The 14,179-nt window shown below is 42.6% G+C and overlaps 1 protein-coding gene across 1 annotated transcript in view; it reads left to right on the top strand.

Annotated features, from left to right (window-relative positions):
- Window positions 1-14,179, top strand: part of SYT16 (synaptotagmin 16) — a gene marked incomplete at both ends in the record, with an annotated part of 39,538 nt that overhangs the window by 12,015 nt on the left and 13,344 nt on the right. Inside the window, 2 exons of the mRNA XM_084207882.1 lie at window positions 9,239-9,495; window positions 13,358-13,801. Coding sequence (XP_084064008.1) covers window positions 9,239-9,495; window positions 13,358-13,801 — 701 coding nt within the window. The remainder of the gene's footprint in view (window positions 1-9,238; window positions 9,496-13,357; window positions 13,802-14,179) is intronic.

A 14,179-nucleotide genomic window follows, 5' to 3' on the forward strand; every position in this document is an offset into this window, starting at 1 on the left:
GTGTGCTTCCAAATGTTTGTGAGGAATAGCAGCCTCTGTCATAACAAGTGATGCACTCGTGCCTTGGGGATTGGGGAAGTTGAAATCAATGTCAAGCAGCCAATAAAATATCACACCATGCCAAGCTTCTCTCCTCTATCCCTGCACCCTTCTCCTCCTCTCTTGGAAAAAGGGCTCTGCTGTGTTTTGGAGGGGGCTGCAGGTAGCTCAGTGTCGTCACAGGAGCTGTCCAGGAGTCCTGCATCCACGTGGCCTTTGGAAAATTTCTTGTAATAATCAGAATTTCACATTATGTTAAGGCACGTTTATCTAAGTTTGCAGCCTCGCGCCCATGGATGCAGGATTTGAATGTTACACTTTTTGAGAAAATGGTGAAAGGTGTGGATTAATTACTAAAGATGTTATTTTACTCAGGATTTTTAGACAGTTGAGTGAAATGTGGACTTTTGGTTAAACTGGGATAATTTTTTATTTTAATCATAATCACCCAAAAGATATACACATATTTAAAGATTTTTATAGCATTTGCTGAGCAATTGGGTACATTTGGTAGAGCTTCAGGTAGAAATGCAGGTATTAGGCTGAAAAGGAAAGTTTATTTTTATGTGTTTTGATTATTTGACTGGGTCATGCCCATGGATGCAGGATTTTAATGTTACACTTGTTTGAGAAAATGGTGAAAGGTGTGGCTTAATTACCAAAGATGTTATTTTACTCAGGATTTTTAGAAAGCTGAGAATGTGTTGAAATGTGAGAATGGAAGTTGAAATGTAGAGTTTTGGTCAAACTGGGATAATTTTTTATTTTTATCCTAATCACCCAAAAGACATACACATATTAAAAGAATTTTATAGCATTTGCTGAGCAATTGGATACATTTGGTTGAGTTTACATGAGTTGTGGGCAGAAATGCAGGTATTAGGCTGAAAAAGGAATGTTTATTTTTATGTGTTTTGATTATTTGACTGCATCACATTTAGGCCATAGGGTTGTTACAGCTTGAAATAATTTTTATCCAAGAAAATTTCAAAGAAGGTTATTTTTAATAGCTTACATAAAAGTAATCAAATTTTACGACAGCTGTTTACCGACCATTTACAAACTAATGTTTAAAAGCTTTTCACTTCTATCAGAGTAGGAACCCAGCTTTTTTCCTCCAGTTGAGAGCAGTTTTCCAGCAGGAAGAGCAGGCTGTGGCACACCGGAGCAGAGGGTCAAACCTAGCAACATGGTGGCATGAAAGGAGCTGCCTTCTGCTCGGTGCTGTGTCCTGGGAGGGAGTGCTGCCTCCTGTGCAGCAGCAGGCACAGTGATGGAGCTCTGACAGCACTTGCCATTAGCTTCATCCTGCAGATTTTTAATGGACCAAGCAGAGCGTGCAAAAGCAGGTCCCTGTTTCCTCACCTGAGGCTGATGTTAGGTTTGAGGTGGAGGAAGGTGCCTTCCCTCCCAAAACAGGAGAGCCTCCCTCTCCACCTGTTTGCTCAGCAGCTGGGGTTTGCCATGGAGATTATCAAAGTGAGTCTTGGCAACCAAATCATGCCCTGGGTGCTGCAGAGCGAGCTGTGGCCTGACCCCGCTCCCAGCTGGGCTCTTCACACACAAACCCAAGTGTGCACAGTGACTGCTGTGTCCCACTGCTCCCAGCACCCTGCTGTGCTCCCCTGGTGCTGCTGGCAGGGACATCAGCAAAAAGTCTCTGTGTTTCCATGCTGACCAAGCCAGGCCAAGGATACAGAGCATGTCCTGAGCCCTCCTTTGTCACTGTCATATTTTCTGAAAAATCCCTTCTCCAGGATTTCTTCTCCTGGGAAGCTGAGAAGCCTCTGAAAAGAATGAAAATAATAATTATCTGATTGCTTGGGAATGTGGTCCGGAGATGGTTTACCAACAAGTGCATCTTTGATTGGCTCCACGTGAATTGTTTTAACTTAATCACCAATCACAGCCAGCTGTGTGGGACTCTGAGTCAGTCATGGGTTTTTATTATTCATTCTTGTTAAGCCTTCTGATGTATCCTTTCTTTTTCTTTAGTACAGTTTTAGTATAGTATTAATGCAATATAATGCAATGCAATATAATATAATATAATGCAATGTAATGCAATGCAATATAATATATTATAACATAACACAACACAACACAACACAACACAACATAACATAACATAACATAACATAACATAACATAACATAACGTCCTCCTTCTGAGACATGGAGTCAGATTCATCTCTTCCCTCGTCCTGGGGACCCTCACAAACACCACACTCCTTCTCCTATCTGCAGGGTGCTGAGCACTGCTGAGGGTACAGCCATGCCCCATGCCCGTGATGGCAGCATGGGGATGTGCTCAGCTATGTTATCTTCACTTTTAAAGGTTGTAATTTCCATTGGTCTCCAGAGCTCATCTGCTGCTGGCAGACAGAGCCAGCAGTGCCTGTTAGCCACGTGCCCTATTTATGTGTTGGTGGTGCCACCATGAGCAGGTTACATCTGAGCTCCTTTTTTTGCACAAAAGTTCTCTCCCCACCTTAGCAGAGGCTGCAGGGGCATAGAAGCAGGAAAAAGTTTTCAACTCCTTTGTTTACTACTTCATTTTAGCACATGCAAATGATTTTACAAGGTTCTTCTGTGTGTTGTGACTTTGTGTTTTGCTCTGTTAAATATCTTCATTAAAAAAATATATAAGTTAAGAGGCAGAGTTGAGCAGGCTCTAATAACATGTAAATGTTGCTGATACACTATGGCACTATCAAGCTTTCCAGAGGTTTGAAGAAGCAGGCGATTTTCATGTTCATGCCCCAGCCCTCCCTAAATCTTTGGTCACTTTTTCTCCCCAGAGGATGCACCTGAGAGCCAAAAGTGTCCTCTGGCTTCTTGGCCAGGAGCAGCAGGCTGGCTGAAGCCTGAGCTGTGTTTTTCTCCCAGCGAGCAGATGCAGGGAGGAGGATGAACAGGAAGCATCTTCAGGCAGTTTGAGACCTCTGTGTCATGATCACATAGCTTTTGATCAGAAGTATCTGAATAAAAAGTAGGTGTGGAGTGTAGACCCAGATTCAGCTGCCTGCCCTCCAGCCCCCAGGAGCACAGGACAGAGGTGTCTGGATGCAGAGGTACTGCTTGCATGGAAAAAGCCTCAAGAAGCTGGAGTCTGAGATCTGTAGCCTCAACACAGAGAGGTTCTTTTGCTGTGGAGAACAAGTCCTAGCTCTTCCATTCTCTCTTACTGAACTTGATTTCCTGATGTTACCTGCAGCTAAAATACTTAGAGGGAAGCATCCAGGTCCAAGACTTGCTGAAGTCCATTAAGATCTTTCCATTAATTGCAAATTGTTATTGAATTCTGTTTCCTTAACCCATTCTCATGGATTCTCATGGATTTTTATTGGAAATTTTTCCAGAGTAAAGACTGCAGGACTTGGTTGTAATTATTTTTTATCTGTGCCACATAAGTCATGTCTTTAGCAAGCCTTTTAGCAGAAGCTGAATGTCTCCTTTCGTAACAACTTCACAAACACAAGGTGAACATTGAATGAATTATGCTGTATCATTTGCCAGCACATACGCCAAATGTCAGGCAATGACAGAAACTAAAAATTTATGGCACAGAAGGGAAGAATTTTATGATCTTCCATGGACTAATGTAATGACTCTTTTATACAAACAGAGATGAAATGCATTTAAAAACATAGCTATTTAGAAAATTGGCCTGAACACATTCTAAAATCCAGAGAAGTTCATTAGAGGGAAGAGCCATAAAAGTGCCCTTTGTTTTTACTTCAATAGAGTGTTTTAATTTTGAAATATAATTGCTTGAATTTAATGCACCCTCCAATTAGATAATTTGAAGATCTCTCCATCTAGCTCTTCTGGTACAACATGGTGCAGAGTTGCTCTTACTTTTGTTTTCAGAGGAACCTAGCTGGTGCCACGATCACAAAACAAAGATTTGTAGATGCAAAGCCATCCCTGTGCCCCAAGGGTGCATCACACCCTGCACTGAGCAGATCCTCTGGGTGGGAAGGATGAAGAACATTTAGGAAGGGATCATGGCATGTTCAGGCTTTGCCTGAGGCTTCTCTTCTCCTTGTGTACTCTTAACAGACCTTTTACACATATTGCTGGTAGTTTTCATTTCTTACATAATCCAAAATCTATAGCAAACTCAGGCACAGAGCAAAGTTGAGCACCTTGGAGAGCCCTGAATAACTTCTCTCCCACTCAGACTTGGCACAGGGCAGAGTCTTCTCACACTGTGTTCTTGTAGGAGAGTTTCCTTGACCCTCTGGTTCTGATCTCACTGTTGTGACAGTCTGCACTTTGGACTCATTTAGCTTTAACTTTTCACCTGTTGAAAAATCTTTGTAGTAACCTGAATATATCCTGAAGTGCGCACAGCATGAAGGAAGCGTTTGCAGGATGCTCTGGGGAGTGGAACAGGCTGGAATGCCAGCTCTGCCCACAGCCTCTCTGCAAATCACCCTGTTAATAAAGAGCCTATTTCACTTCTGGAAACATGGAGCCTTCTCAGGCTATTACCCAGCATGTGGTAAATTAAACAATCTTGGCCTGATTGCATAATGTCACTTGAAATTTAAGATCCTTTTTCTCCTTAACCCCTAAAATTTACAGGCCATTTTTGTTTAGATTTATTATAATTACATAATGATTCTGCTCCTTTGAGGCTCTTCTAGGAAGTTTTTTTAGCACTCTTTTGCTGGCTAATCTCCAAATTGCCAGGGGCAGGAGCACTGCTTGGTATCCCTATGGGGTGGTCTCAGTGCAAGGGTGCAGAGGTACTGCAGAGTGGTCTGGAACTGGGGCTGTAGCAGGGGCCAGGCAAGAGAATTGCTGCTGTGTGAGGGCAAATATTCCTCAGGCCCACTAAGCCATAGCTCTGCTGTCTTATGGGAAGAGGGATTTGAAAAAGCACTGCTTGTAGCTAGGAGGATTTCAAGTCTAGAGGTACCCTGGTCAATACTGAAATCCTTTTTTCCTCTGGACTAAATTTAAACAGGTTCTTAGCTTTCATCATGAGTTTTTATACAGTTTAAAGAAAGGATCTAATTTCTTTCAAAGAAAAGACATGACTTTTTTTTTTGTAATTTTAATTTCTTTTTTTTTTGCATGGAAGCAAAGTGATTCCTTAGAGTTCACATAGCAAACACTCCCTTGGTCAGCACAGGTGAGAAGCACACATAAATTCTTCATCTGTGTTTCTTGCTGATTAATGAACTATGTGGTGTTAATTCAGCAAGATCTACCAGTCTCCATCTTTTAACTCTGGCAGTGGGCTTTAGGAAGTGATGAGACCTCTCAGGACATTCTTTTGGCACATTACAATGATTCATAGAGCTGAGAGATTATGTGTCATTGAAAAAAAAAAGATACTGTAAATTTGCTAGAACATTTGCCTTCCAGTGTGAGGAGGGACTGCACAATATTTTTCCAGCTGGTTTTCAGTGTTTGATGTGCCAAGCATTCCTTGTATCTTTGGAGAGAGGCTTCCATATCCCAGTTCCTGTTAGGGTTCTACTGGGAGGTCATGCTCATCCTTTCATCTCACAGTTTTTTCACAGCCAGTTCTCCAACCCTGAACACAGACTTTTGTGATTTATTGGTGATTTCTGCTACCCAGTATCCCCCTTGCCTCCTTCCTGGATTGTGAACATGTGACCTGAAAGGGAAAGTTTGGGAGACAGGGTTCTTAAGAAAAATCTCACTTTTCCATTGTACAGTACTTTCTGCCCTTAATCTTAGAACTGTCTGCTATTGCTCTGCAGGGACTCTTGGCTAATTAAAGTTCAGATAATGCTTTCTCAACCTCTGTCCCTGATGCTGTGCTGTTTATTCATGTCAGGTATTCATAAGACGGTTGACATTTTCTTCCTTAAAGATCTCTCAGGTAAATTACAGGCATTTTACTGCTCTGACCTTTTCCTTTACAGGAGGAACTTTTGTTTTCAACATTTATTTTGTGAATATAATGTTGGAAGGGATGTAATTGGAGAGGTGTAGTTGTTCTAGTCTGTATAGTTGGTCTATTACCTGTAATGATCATCCAATACTGGTATTTATACGTGATTATCTCTTACCAAAACTGCTTTAAATTTAAAGAAAAAGCCAGACTGTTTCACTGATTGGTTTGGGTGAATCACATTTTTCTTTACTTCCCCTGAATACTACATTTTTTGCTTTCCTAACACATTCATTTTGTGCCTGAGTCTCATGGAGATGGCTTGCTCTATTAATATATTTCTGGAGTTCTCCTGTTACGGGTAGACTTTTATGGCTTTAATGTAGTTTTTGAAAATTCCTCTATTATTGATCTAGATATTATCCCAGCAGGAGTCAAACCCACAAGACAATTGTGTGAGGATAATTTCTTACTACAGAAGCATTTTATTCTGAAAGCCTGCTGTGTGGTGTGTGCTTTGATGGATGACCCACTGTTTAAATGTGTATTAGACATTGGCTTGCTAATTAAATGCCTTAAGGAGTGCCTGTATCCATTCAGTCTCAGTAAATGCGTGGAATTTCTGTGATTTTATTTCTTGCTTATGCTCCTATGTTGAATTCTTTCTGTTTTCTGACTTTGTAGAGAAGAAGGGAGTAATGGCAAAAAAAATAAAATTACTTTCTACCCTCACTCAAGACTTTTTGCTCAGGTGAGACAATGAGGGCTCTCAGTTCAGAACTAGGTCTGCCAGATGGGAGGATGAGGAAGAGGAGAAGAGATGGGTTCTGCATTTCAGAAGGGAGTGAGAAGAGCTCTCACCTGGAATTTGAGAGAGATGAATTTGGATTCCTCTTTGCTCCTGAAGGACCATCTCCCATGAGGAAGAGGACCATAATTATGAAGCTGTGAGATGCTCTCAGACTTGTTGGTTGAAGTGCCTGTGCTTGAAGCATTTTACTGGGAGGGAGAGTGGAGATCCTTCATAGTTGAAGAGAGGGGAAAAAGTTATTCTCCTAATTTCTGAGTTCTTAAATTGAAAGAGCAGCCAAGGACAGGAACAAGGACATCTGTTCACCTGCAGGAAATGTTTCCTGAGTATAATCCCCACTCCTCTCATTGGAATTTTGTGTGTGCGGAGCAGATAAGCATCAGAAACTGTACATTTGCTGCTAAGGCCAAACATAGAATTTCTCCTACTCAGAAAGATTTGGGGTTTTTGTTCTAAGACAGAGGGATGTGTAGAGGATCATAGAAAGACTCAGGTTGAAAGGGACTTTTGAAATTTATCTAGTTCAATCCCCCCTATCTTGATTAACTTCTTCAGAGCCCCATCCAGCCTGGCTTTGAACATATCCAAGGCTGGGGTACCCACAGCTCCTCTGATCAGCCTGTGCTAATCAGTGATCTCATCACCTCACAGCCTTATATTCAATTTAAATTCACCTGTTTCAGTTCAAAATATTACCCTTGTCCTGTCACAACAGGCCTTGGCAAAAAGTATCTCTCCATCTTTCCTGTAACCCCTCTTCAAGTACTGAAAAGCAGCAATAAGGTCTTCCTGACACCTTCTCTTTTCTAGGGTGAACAAGCCCAAGTCTCTCAGCCTGTCTTCATGCAAAAGGTGTTTCAGCCTTCAGACAATTTTTTTTGTTTTGGACCTGCTCTAACAGGTCCATGTCTCTCCTGCATGAGTCAGCTCCATCAAGATCATGGAATGTATCTCTTCAGATTTGTGGATGCTCAAGTCCCTCAGAGGGTCTCAAACGTGATCTTCTCCTAAGATGGGTGGGACTTCATTCCTCCAGCCCCTGCCTGGAGATTCATGGACTTGAGAGATGTGAGACAAGCAGCTGACAGTGAAAACTGAGACAGAAGTACAGAAGTCATTGTTGGGCACCTCAGTCTCCTCCATGTCAGTTGCCACCAGATTCTTGATCTCAATTATCAGAAAGGGAATAAAACAATTTATTCATTTGACAAACTCAAACTAATACTCTCCTATTAAACCCAGTAATTAATACTATCTTTTAAAATTTGAATTTGAGACCAAATTTGAGAAAAATTATTGTTCTTTAATAGTGACCTTCATAGCAACAAACATGTGGCCCTTCTTGAGCAGGGCCGTGGACAAGATGATCTCCAGAGGCTCCTTCCAACCTCACCTCCTTCTGTGAAACCTTCAAACCCCAAACAGCTCTGTTTGCTAAGGGAATTGTTATGTTTTCATAGCTGTCATCAGCTGTCTGGAAGCACAACTCATTTTTTCACTGCTTTCACTGCTTTTTGCTTATTTGAAAGAGATGGAGGCAGAATTTTCTTTCTGTGTTCCTGAAGCAAGGCTCATCATGAGATGCATTAGGAGGAGGAATGTCCCTGGTTTTCTTCTGAAAGTGTTTGCAGGCCACATCCAAGGCCAAATCATGTTGTTATTTTCATCTGCGTCCCTAGACATGCAATTATCTGTGCTTCTCCATCCAGAGAGCTCTCAGTGGTGCTTTCAAGTAGGGAAAAATGCCCTGTGTTCACAACAGAGATGTCAGTGGTGTAGAAACAGAATCTGTGGTGTGAATTATTTTATTCTCATTAATGAAGCTTACTCTAGCCCATGGAGCACGTGTGTGTAGGACAAGATGAATTAAAACTAATAAAATCAGTTAGGAAATTAGGTAACACATCTCCGCTCTGTTGCCGTTGGGAGGAAAATTCAGCCCAAGCGCGGGATTTAGAGATTCCTAGTTGGTTTTTGGAGCTGCTCACCTGAGCTCTCAGGGATGGGTGAGAGGGTAATGCTCAGGCCCTCTGTTCTGTCTGTGAAGCTGCCTTCCTCACCAGCACCATGCTCTTGAGGACGATGCCAGCTCCTGTCATCTCCTCCTCCTGCACAGGAGGAAGTTGTGATACTTGTTCATCAGGCCTCTGCTGTGCTTTTCTGTAGTTTGATTTGTGTTTTCATAGGAGAGATTGCTTTGGGGCTGCACTTGAATATCCCAGACACTCCACTTGAATTTTGTAGATAATTCCTTCAAGTAAAGGCAATGGGTTTCTCAGTTCAGGAAGGGGTGAGAAACAGCCACGTTCCCTCCATCAAATGCTGATTTAAACAGGATTGATTTCTTTATAGGTTCAGTGCTGCAGGAAACAGAAGCTGTCTATTGTAAACACTGGGGATAAGGGAAAAGTTAAAAAAAAAAATAAAAGAAAGGAGAGAAAGGCGCATTTTGGAAGGGGGAGGAATTTGTTTTAATCCTTCTGAAATTATTTTCTTGCTGAAAATTGTTAGATCTAGATGGACTAAGCCAACTGAGTTACCAAGACAACCTCTCCTGCCGTGAAGATGACCATGCATCTGTTGGTTCAAGAACAACAACCAGGAGTAGGGGCACTGGGCAGCACAAAGGGCCCAGGATGGAGCCCAGAACTGGGGATGGTGTCAGCCAGTCACACAGGGAAGGACGTCTGGAAATGGAGACAGCATTTGCCAACCAGGGATTGGAAGTAAATGATGCTACTGACAGCTCATCGGCTTGGAGCCCTGAGGTATGATGGATTGTCATTTATTACACACAGTGAAAGCTTTTGAAGGATATTGGGGACCAAAAAAGGTTAGAGGAGAAATGAAGTGAAAAATTGGTCAGCACAGCACAAGATAATGGTACTCCAGCATGCTTGCGTGCATGAATGACCATACACCTCTTCTTTGTGTTTCCCCTTTTTTCTGGTATTTTACCTCTTGCTACTGACACTAATTCACAGAAAGGTTTCCCTTGCTTGATTTCTGACTGCAGTCTCTGAACTGCAATTGGAACCTTAGCTACCCAGCAGCATTTACTGACCTTTAGGAAGGAGCTTTCTGTGGTGGCTCAGGGCTTGGTCACTGGCTGTACGTGCAGGGTGTGTCCCAGGACAGGGTATGTGGTCACTGGGTCAGATCTGTGTCTTTTCTATTTCATATTTTCTATGACTTAGACAATGGGAATAATCTGAAAAGCTGGAGGCAGCTGGTGGGGATGGCCTGTGACCCACCCAAGTGACCATAATCATGTCCCCATTGACACCAGGCAAACTTTGAGGGAAGGAAAGAACCTGAGTCTGCTTTCCCTTAGTTCTGCACTTTTATTTTGAATCCTCAAGTAAGCATTTTGGATTTTAAAGCATTATAAACACCTGATGACTTTGCATCCCCCTTTTCTCTCCTAATCTCTCTGCATGATGTGTTGATTTTCATTATCTTACCGCAGGATTAAATTTCTGGAAAAATATCAGCTTGCATAAGACATATTAAAAGAACAGCACAAAGGTCATATATTCTGCCTGAGTTCAAAGACAGCTGTGGAAATCCATACCTCCCTCAGCAACAAGGCTTTGAGGGAAGGTCCCTGTCCTTGGAGCAGGCTCCCTGCAGCCACTTCAAGCTGGAGGGCAGCTCCTTGGTGCAGATGCTCCAGCCCTAAGGGGTGTCTGGAGCAGCATTTTGGCTTTCTGCACAATCCAGTCCCACAAAACACTACATCCCACATGGGAGCTGTGTGTGGCAGCAGCCCTGCCCTCTCTTTGCTGTGTTTCTGACACACACTGTTTGTCTGCCCATCTGAGGCTCGTTTCTCCTTTTCCATGTTTGATTTGCTTTGCCATGGTTCACGTGTGCTGCAGTGTCTCCAGTGTCCTCTTGTGTTTCTTTGGAATGCATGGCTCAATTTACTCCTGGTTGTCTTCATTTTAAAAATGCAAAGAAGGGTTCCAGCATACTGGAGCAGAAATGCCCAAGACACAGTTTATCTCTTACAAGCAGCTTCTCATTCAAAGGTATTGTGTGGATTAATGAAAGACTTTTTATTGCAGGAACTAAATGTTCTGACATGCCAGAAATGTCCAAGTGTTATTATGCTCCACTCAAAGGACCTCTCTTTACAGACAGAAATGGTAATTTTATGCCCCTGCAGTGGAACCACAAGTACCATTTCAAGCCTTGTCCATAATTAGCTGCTCTTTCAGGTTTCTCTGGCAGAAATGGACTTATTTTACTTAGTGAAGTGGATGTTGGCTGTCCTGAATGACCGGGTTAGACGTGCAGTATCAATCAGGATTCTTGGCTTAGCCTCTCAATAACTGTGCTGGGAAGAGGGAAAGAAAGAAATTCAGATGAAGTACCTAAACCCCAATCTTTCCTTGGATTTCAGTTCAAGTGTCTGTATAACCAACACATTCACAAATCACTTGCAGCCCAGCTGGGCTCTGAAAGCAGGGGGGAATTCTGTCAGTGACTTCCACAGAAGGAGGATTTGTAGGTGGATAACAAACCTGTGTGGGGGTGAGTCCAGGAGAGCACAATGCTCTCAGAAAGGGCCAGGCTGTGAGGTCTCCAAACCTTGGTTTCCCATGGAAAGCTTACTGCTAAGGACTTTGGCATTTCTCTTTCCCTCTTTGCTTCCAGTTCATGTAGTTTTGTCTGCAGTGGGTCTGGCCGCTGCTCTAGTAGCACAATTTGAGCTTTCCTGAAATGCAAATCTTCTCTAGCTGTTCAGTCAAAATGCAGATATCTGACCTTCAGTCTGCCTTACACACTGCCAGAAGGCGATGATATCAGCCCTGCTGGGGCAGGAAAGTGTCTCTTGGATTTTCATTCCTGTGGGTTTGTGCTGATGCACTGGAGTTCACATTTTCCAGCTCAGACATGTAGATGAAAGCCAAGTTTTGCCTCAAGCACCCTTGTCTCCAGACCATAGCAGCAGTCCATAAATGTGCCTTGATTCCATCTCCTCAACAGCAAATGCACAGATAAAAGTGTGGAGGGAAATATGAGTCAAGCTCAACCCCATCACGTATTGAATATTATTTCATCAACCAGACAGAAATAACTTGCCTGCTACACAGGAGCACTTAACATTTTTGTAACACCATGCTCTCTCCAGGCAACCTGGCCTGCCTTGCATTTTTGTTTTTAGCAGCCTGCTGTTCATACAGAAAGGTGTTTCTGTAGCCAAGCAAGTAATTTTGTGTGCTGTTCTCCCTTTGACATTACTTCTGCAAGACATGCAACAGCAGGTCTCTAATCTGCACACTTGGACTTTTGTGTTCATGTGCACAAGTCTTAAACACCTCTGAAAATGTGAAAATCTGGAGCTTTGCATGTCATGGCAGATGAATCTGGGCACTTCAAAAGCAGATTGACAGGAAGTAAACAAAAATTTTGATGTTTATCTGAGGCCCTGTTTGAGATACCCAGACACTTCTGAAGGGACTTAACACCAGACGTCCCGTGGCCCATCATCTGTTCTCTGAACAAAAAGACTCCTGTGCTGGAAAGAAGTGTTACTTGAAATGTGAAAAGAAGATAAATGTTTGAGGAGGAGGGTGACTCAGAGGCTGGTGACAGGCCTTAATTCACCTTCTGGCTATTAACTGAAAATCTTTCCCTAGTACAGTGTATACTCGTGTTTAAATACAAACCATTGATCACTATAGCAACCCCTTTATCATATGAAGCACATTCTAGCTCTAAGATAAAAAAGCACTGTTGAACAGAAACCCACACACCCACTCAGCAAAAGGTAAGGTGAGCATCCATGGTTTTATTGTGCTTTATCAAGATGGTTTTTGTTTTAAAAGTAGGTAAAAGATTGTGTGTGAATTGGTCTGCACATGTTGTGATTGTTTATTTTGAATTTTTATTCTGAATTTATTAGTACCCAAACTGAACAGAAGGAACAGATGCTTCTCTTGGGAGATTTTAGAAGGGTATAAAGAATCAATATGTATTTAATCAGATGGCTTATCCCCATTATCATTGATTTATCTGTAGGAAAAGTATTGAATTATGGGTTAGCATCTAGAAATGGAATTTCCATTCCACAGAAATTCTGACATGTGATTTCCTTTTCATATTAAACATAGTGCCTAACGTTTTTTAAATTTCTAGTAGAACAAAATATCAAAAAAGTTAGCAGGTTCGGCTGAATTGTTTGATTTTAATAATGTTAAAAAATTCCACCTTGAAAAGCAATTCCAGTGTATGTTCAAAGTAACAGGTTATGCAGGTCAAATTGTTTTGCTAGTGCCTCAATATTGACACGAATGAAATGTAAAAATCCCTTTGTTTAGTTTTTCTCTATGTAGAATGTTTGCCAAATTAACCATCTCCTGCAAAACACTTAAATATTGATGAAACTTTTTGTTGGAAATGTTTCAACAAGTGCTGTTGCTTACTAGAGCGTATGGGGACTATTACATGAAATCAGGCAATTAACTATCATTGGCCTTTCCAGAAACAGTTTGGATCCATATTTCACACAGCAACTGCCTATACTTGCAGGCACAAGTGGGGAGAACAATTTCTTTTTAATTGGACTCATAGAGGCAGTTGAACTCCACTGGAGGTTTTACTTCTTCCTTCTCTTTGCAGGAACACAACGAAGCGAACAGTGCGCCAGCTCACCATTGTGCCCACGAGCCCATCTGCAAATGTGGTGACCTGGATGTCATCTTCACCTACAAATCCTCAAGCCAAAAGCTGATAGCCACCGTCCTGGAGGCCAGGGACATCCCAGACAAGGACCGCAGTGGCGTGAACACCTGGCAGGTGCACGCGGTTCTGATGCCGGGCAAGAAGCAGAGGGGCAAGACAAGTGTGCAGAGAGGACCCATCCCCATCTTCCAGGACAAAATCACCTTCAGCAAGCTGGAACCACAGGAGCTGAGCAGCCACGCCGTTCGCTTCCGTCTCTACGCCGTGCACAAGGTGGTTGGGGAGAAGATGATGGGGGAGCAGCTGTTCCACCTGAGAGGCATCAGCCAGGAAGGGGAGGTGAAGGTGACACTGCTCTTGGAGCCACGGAGTAACCTGAGTGTAAGTTTGATGAAGGGCAGGTGGAGTCCCTAAAACTGTTTGTTTTTTTGGTGAATATGGTGTTCCTGGAGTCTTTCATTCATTCAGGGCTGTCAGCGTGTGACTGGTGGATCTGACCTGCTGTCACTTAAAAAATTATCAGGAAGGGGAAGCTCGGGGCAGTTCTTGCCTGTGCAAAGCTGTGTTTTATTAACAGCTCAGCTAGAAAGCTCACACAAAATTGTGTGGGTCTACTACATCTGCATGAGTCACCACATGCTGTGCCATTCAGATACAGCAGGTTGGTCTGGGAACCACCAAGGCATCATTAGTCTTAATTCCAATAAGGGCAGTGGTTCTTGTGCCCCACTGTGTTGGTACTGCCAGAGTGCAGAAGTT

Source organism: Fringilla coelebs (genome assembly GCF_963513975.1).
Source record: "Fringilla coelebs genome assembly, chromosome: 6".
Taxonomy (NCBI): domain Eukaryota; kingdom Metazoa; phylum Chordata; class Aves; order Passeriformes; family Fringillidae; genus Fringilla; species Fringilla coelebs.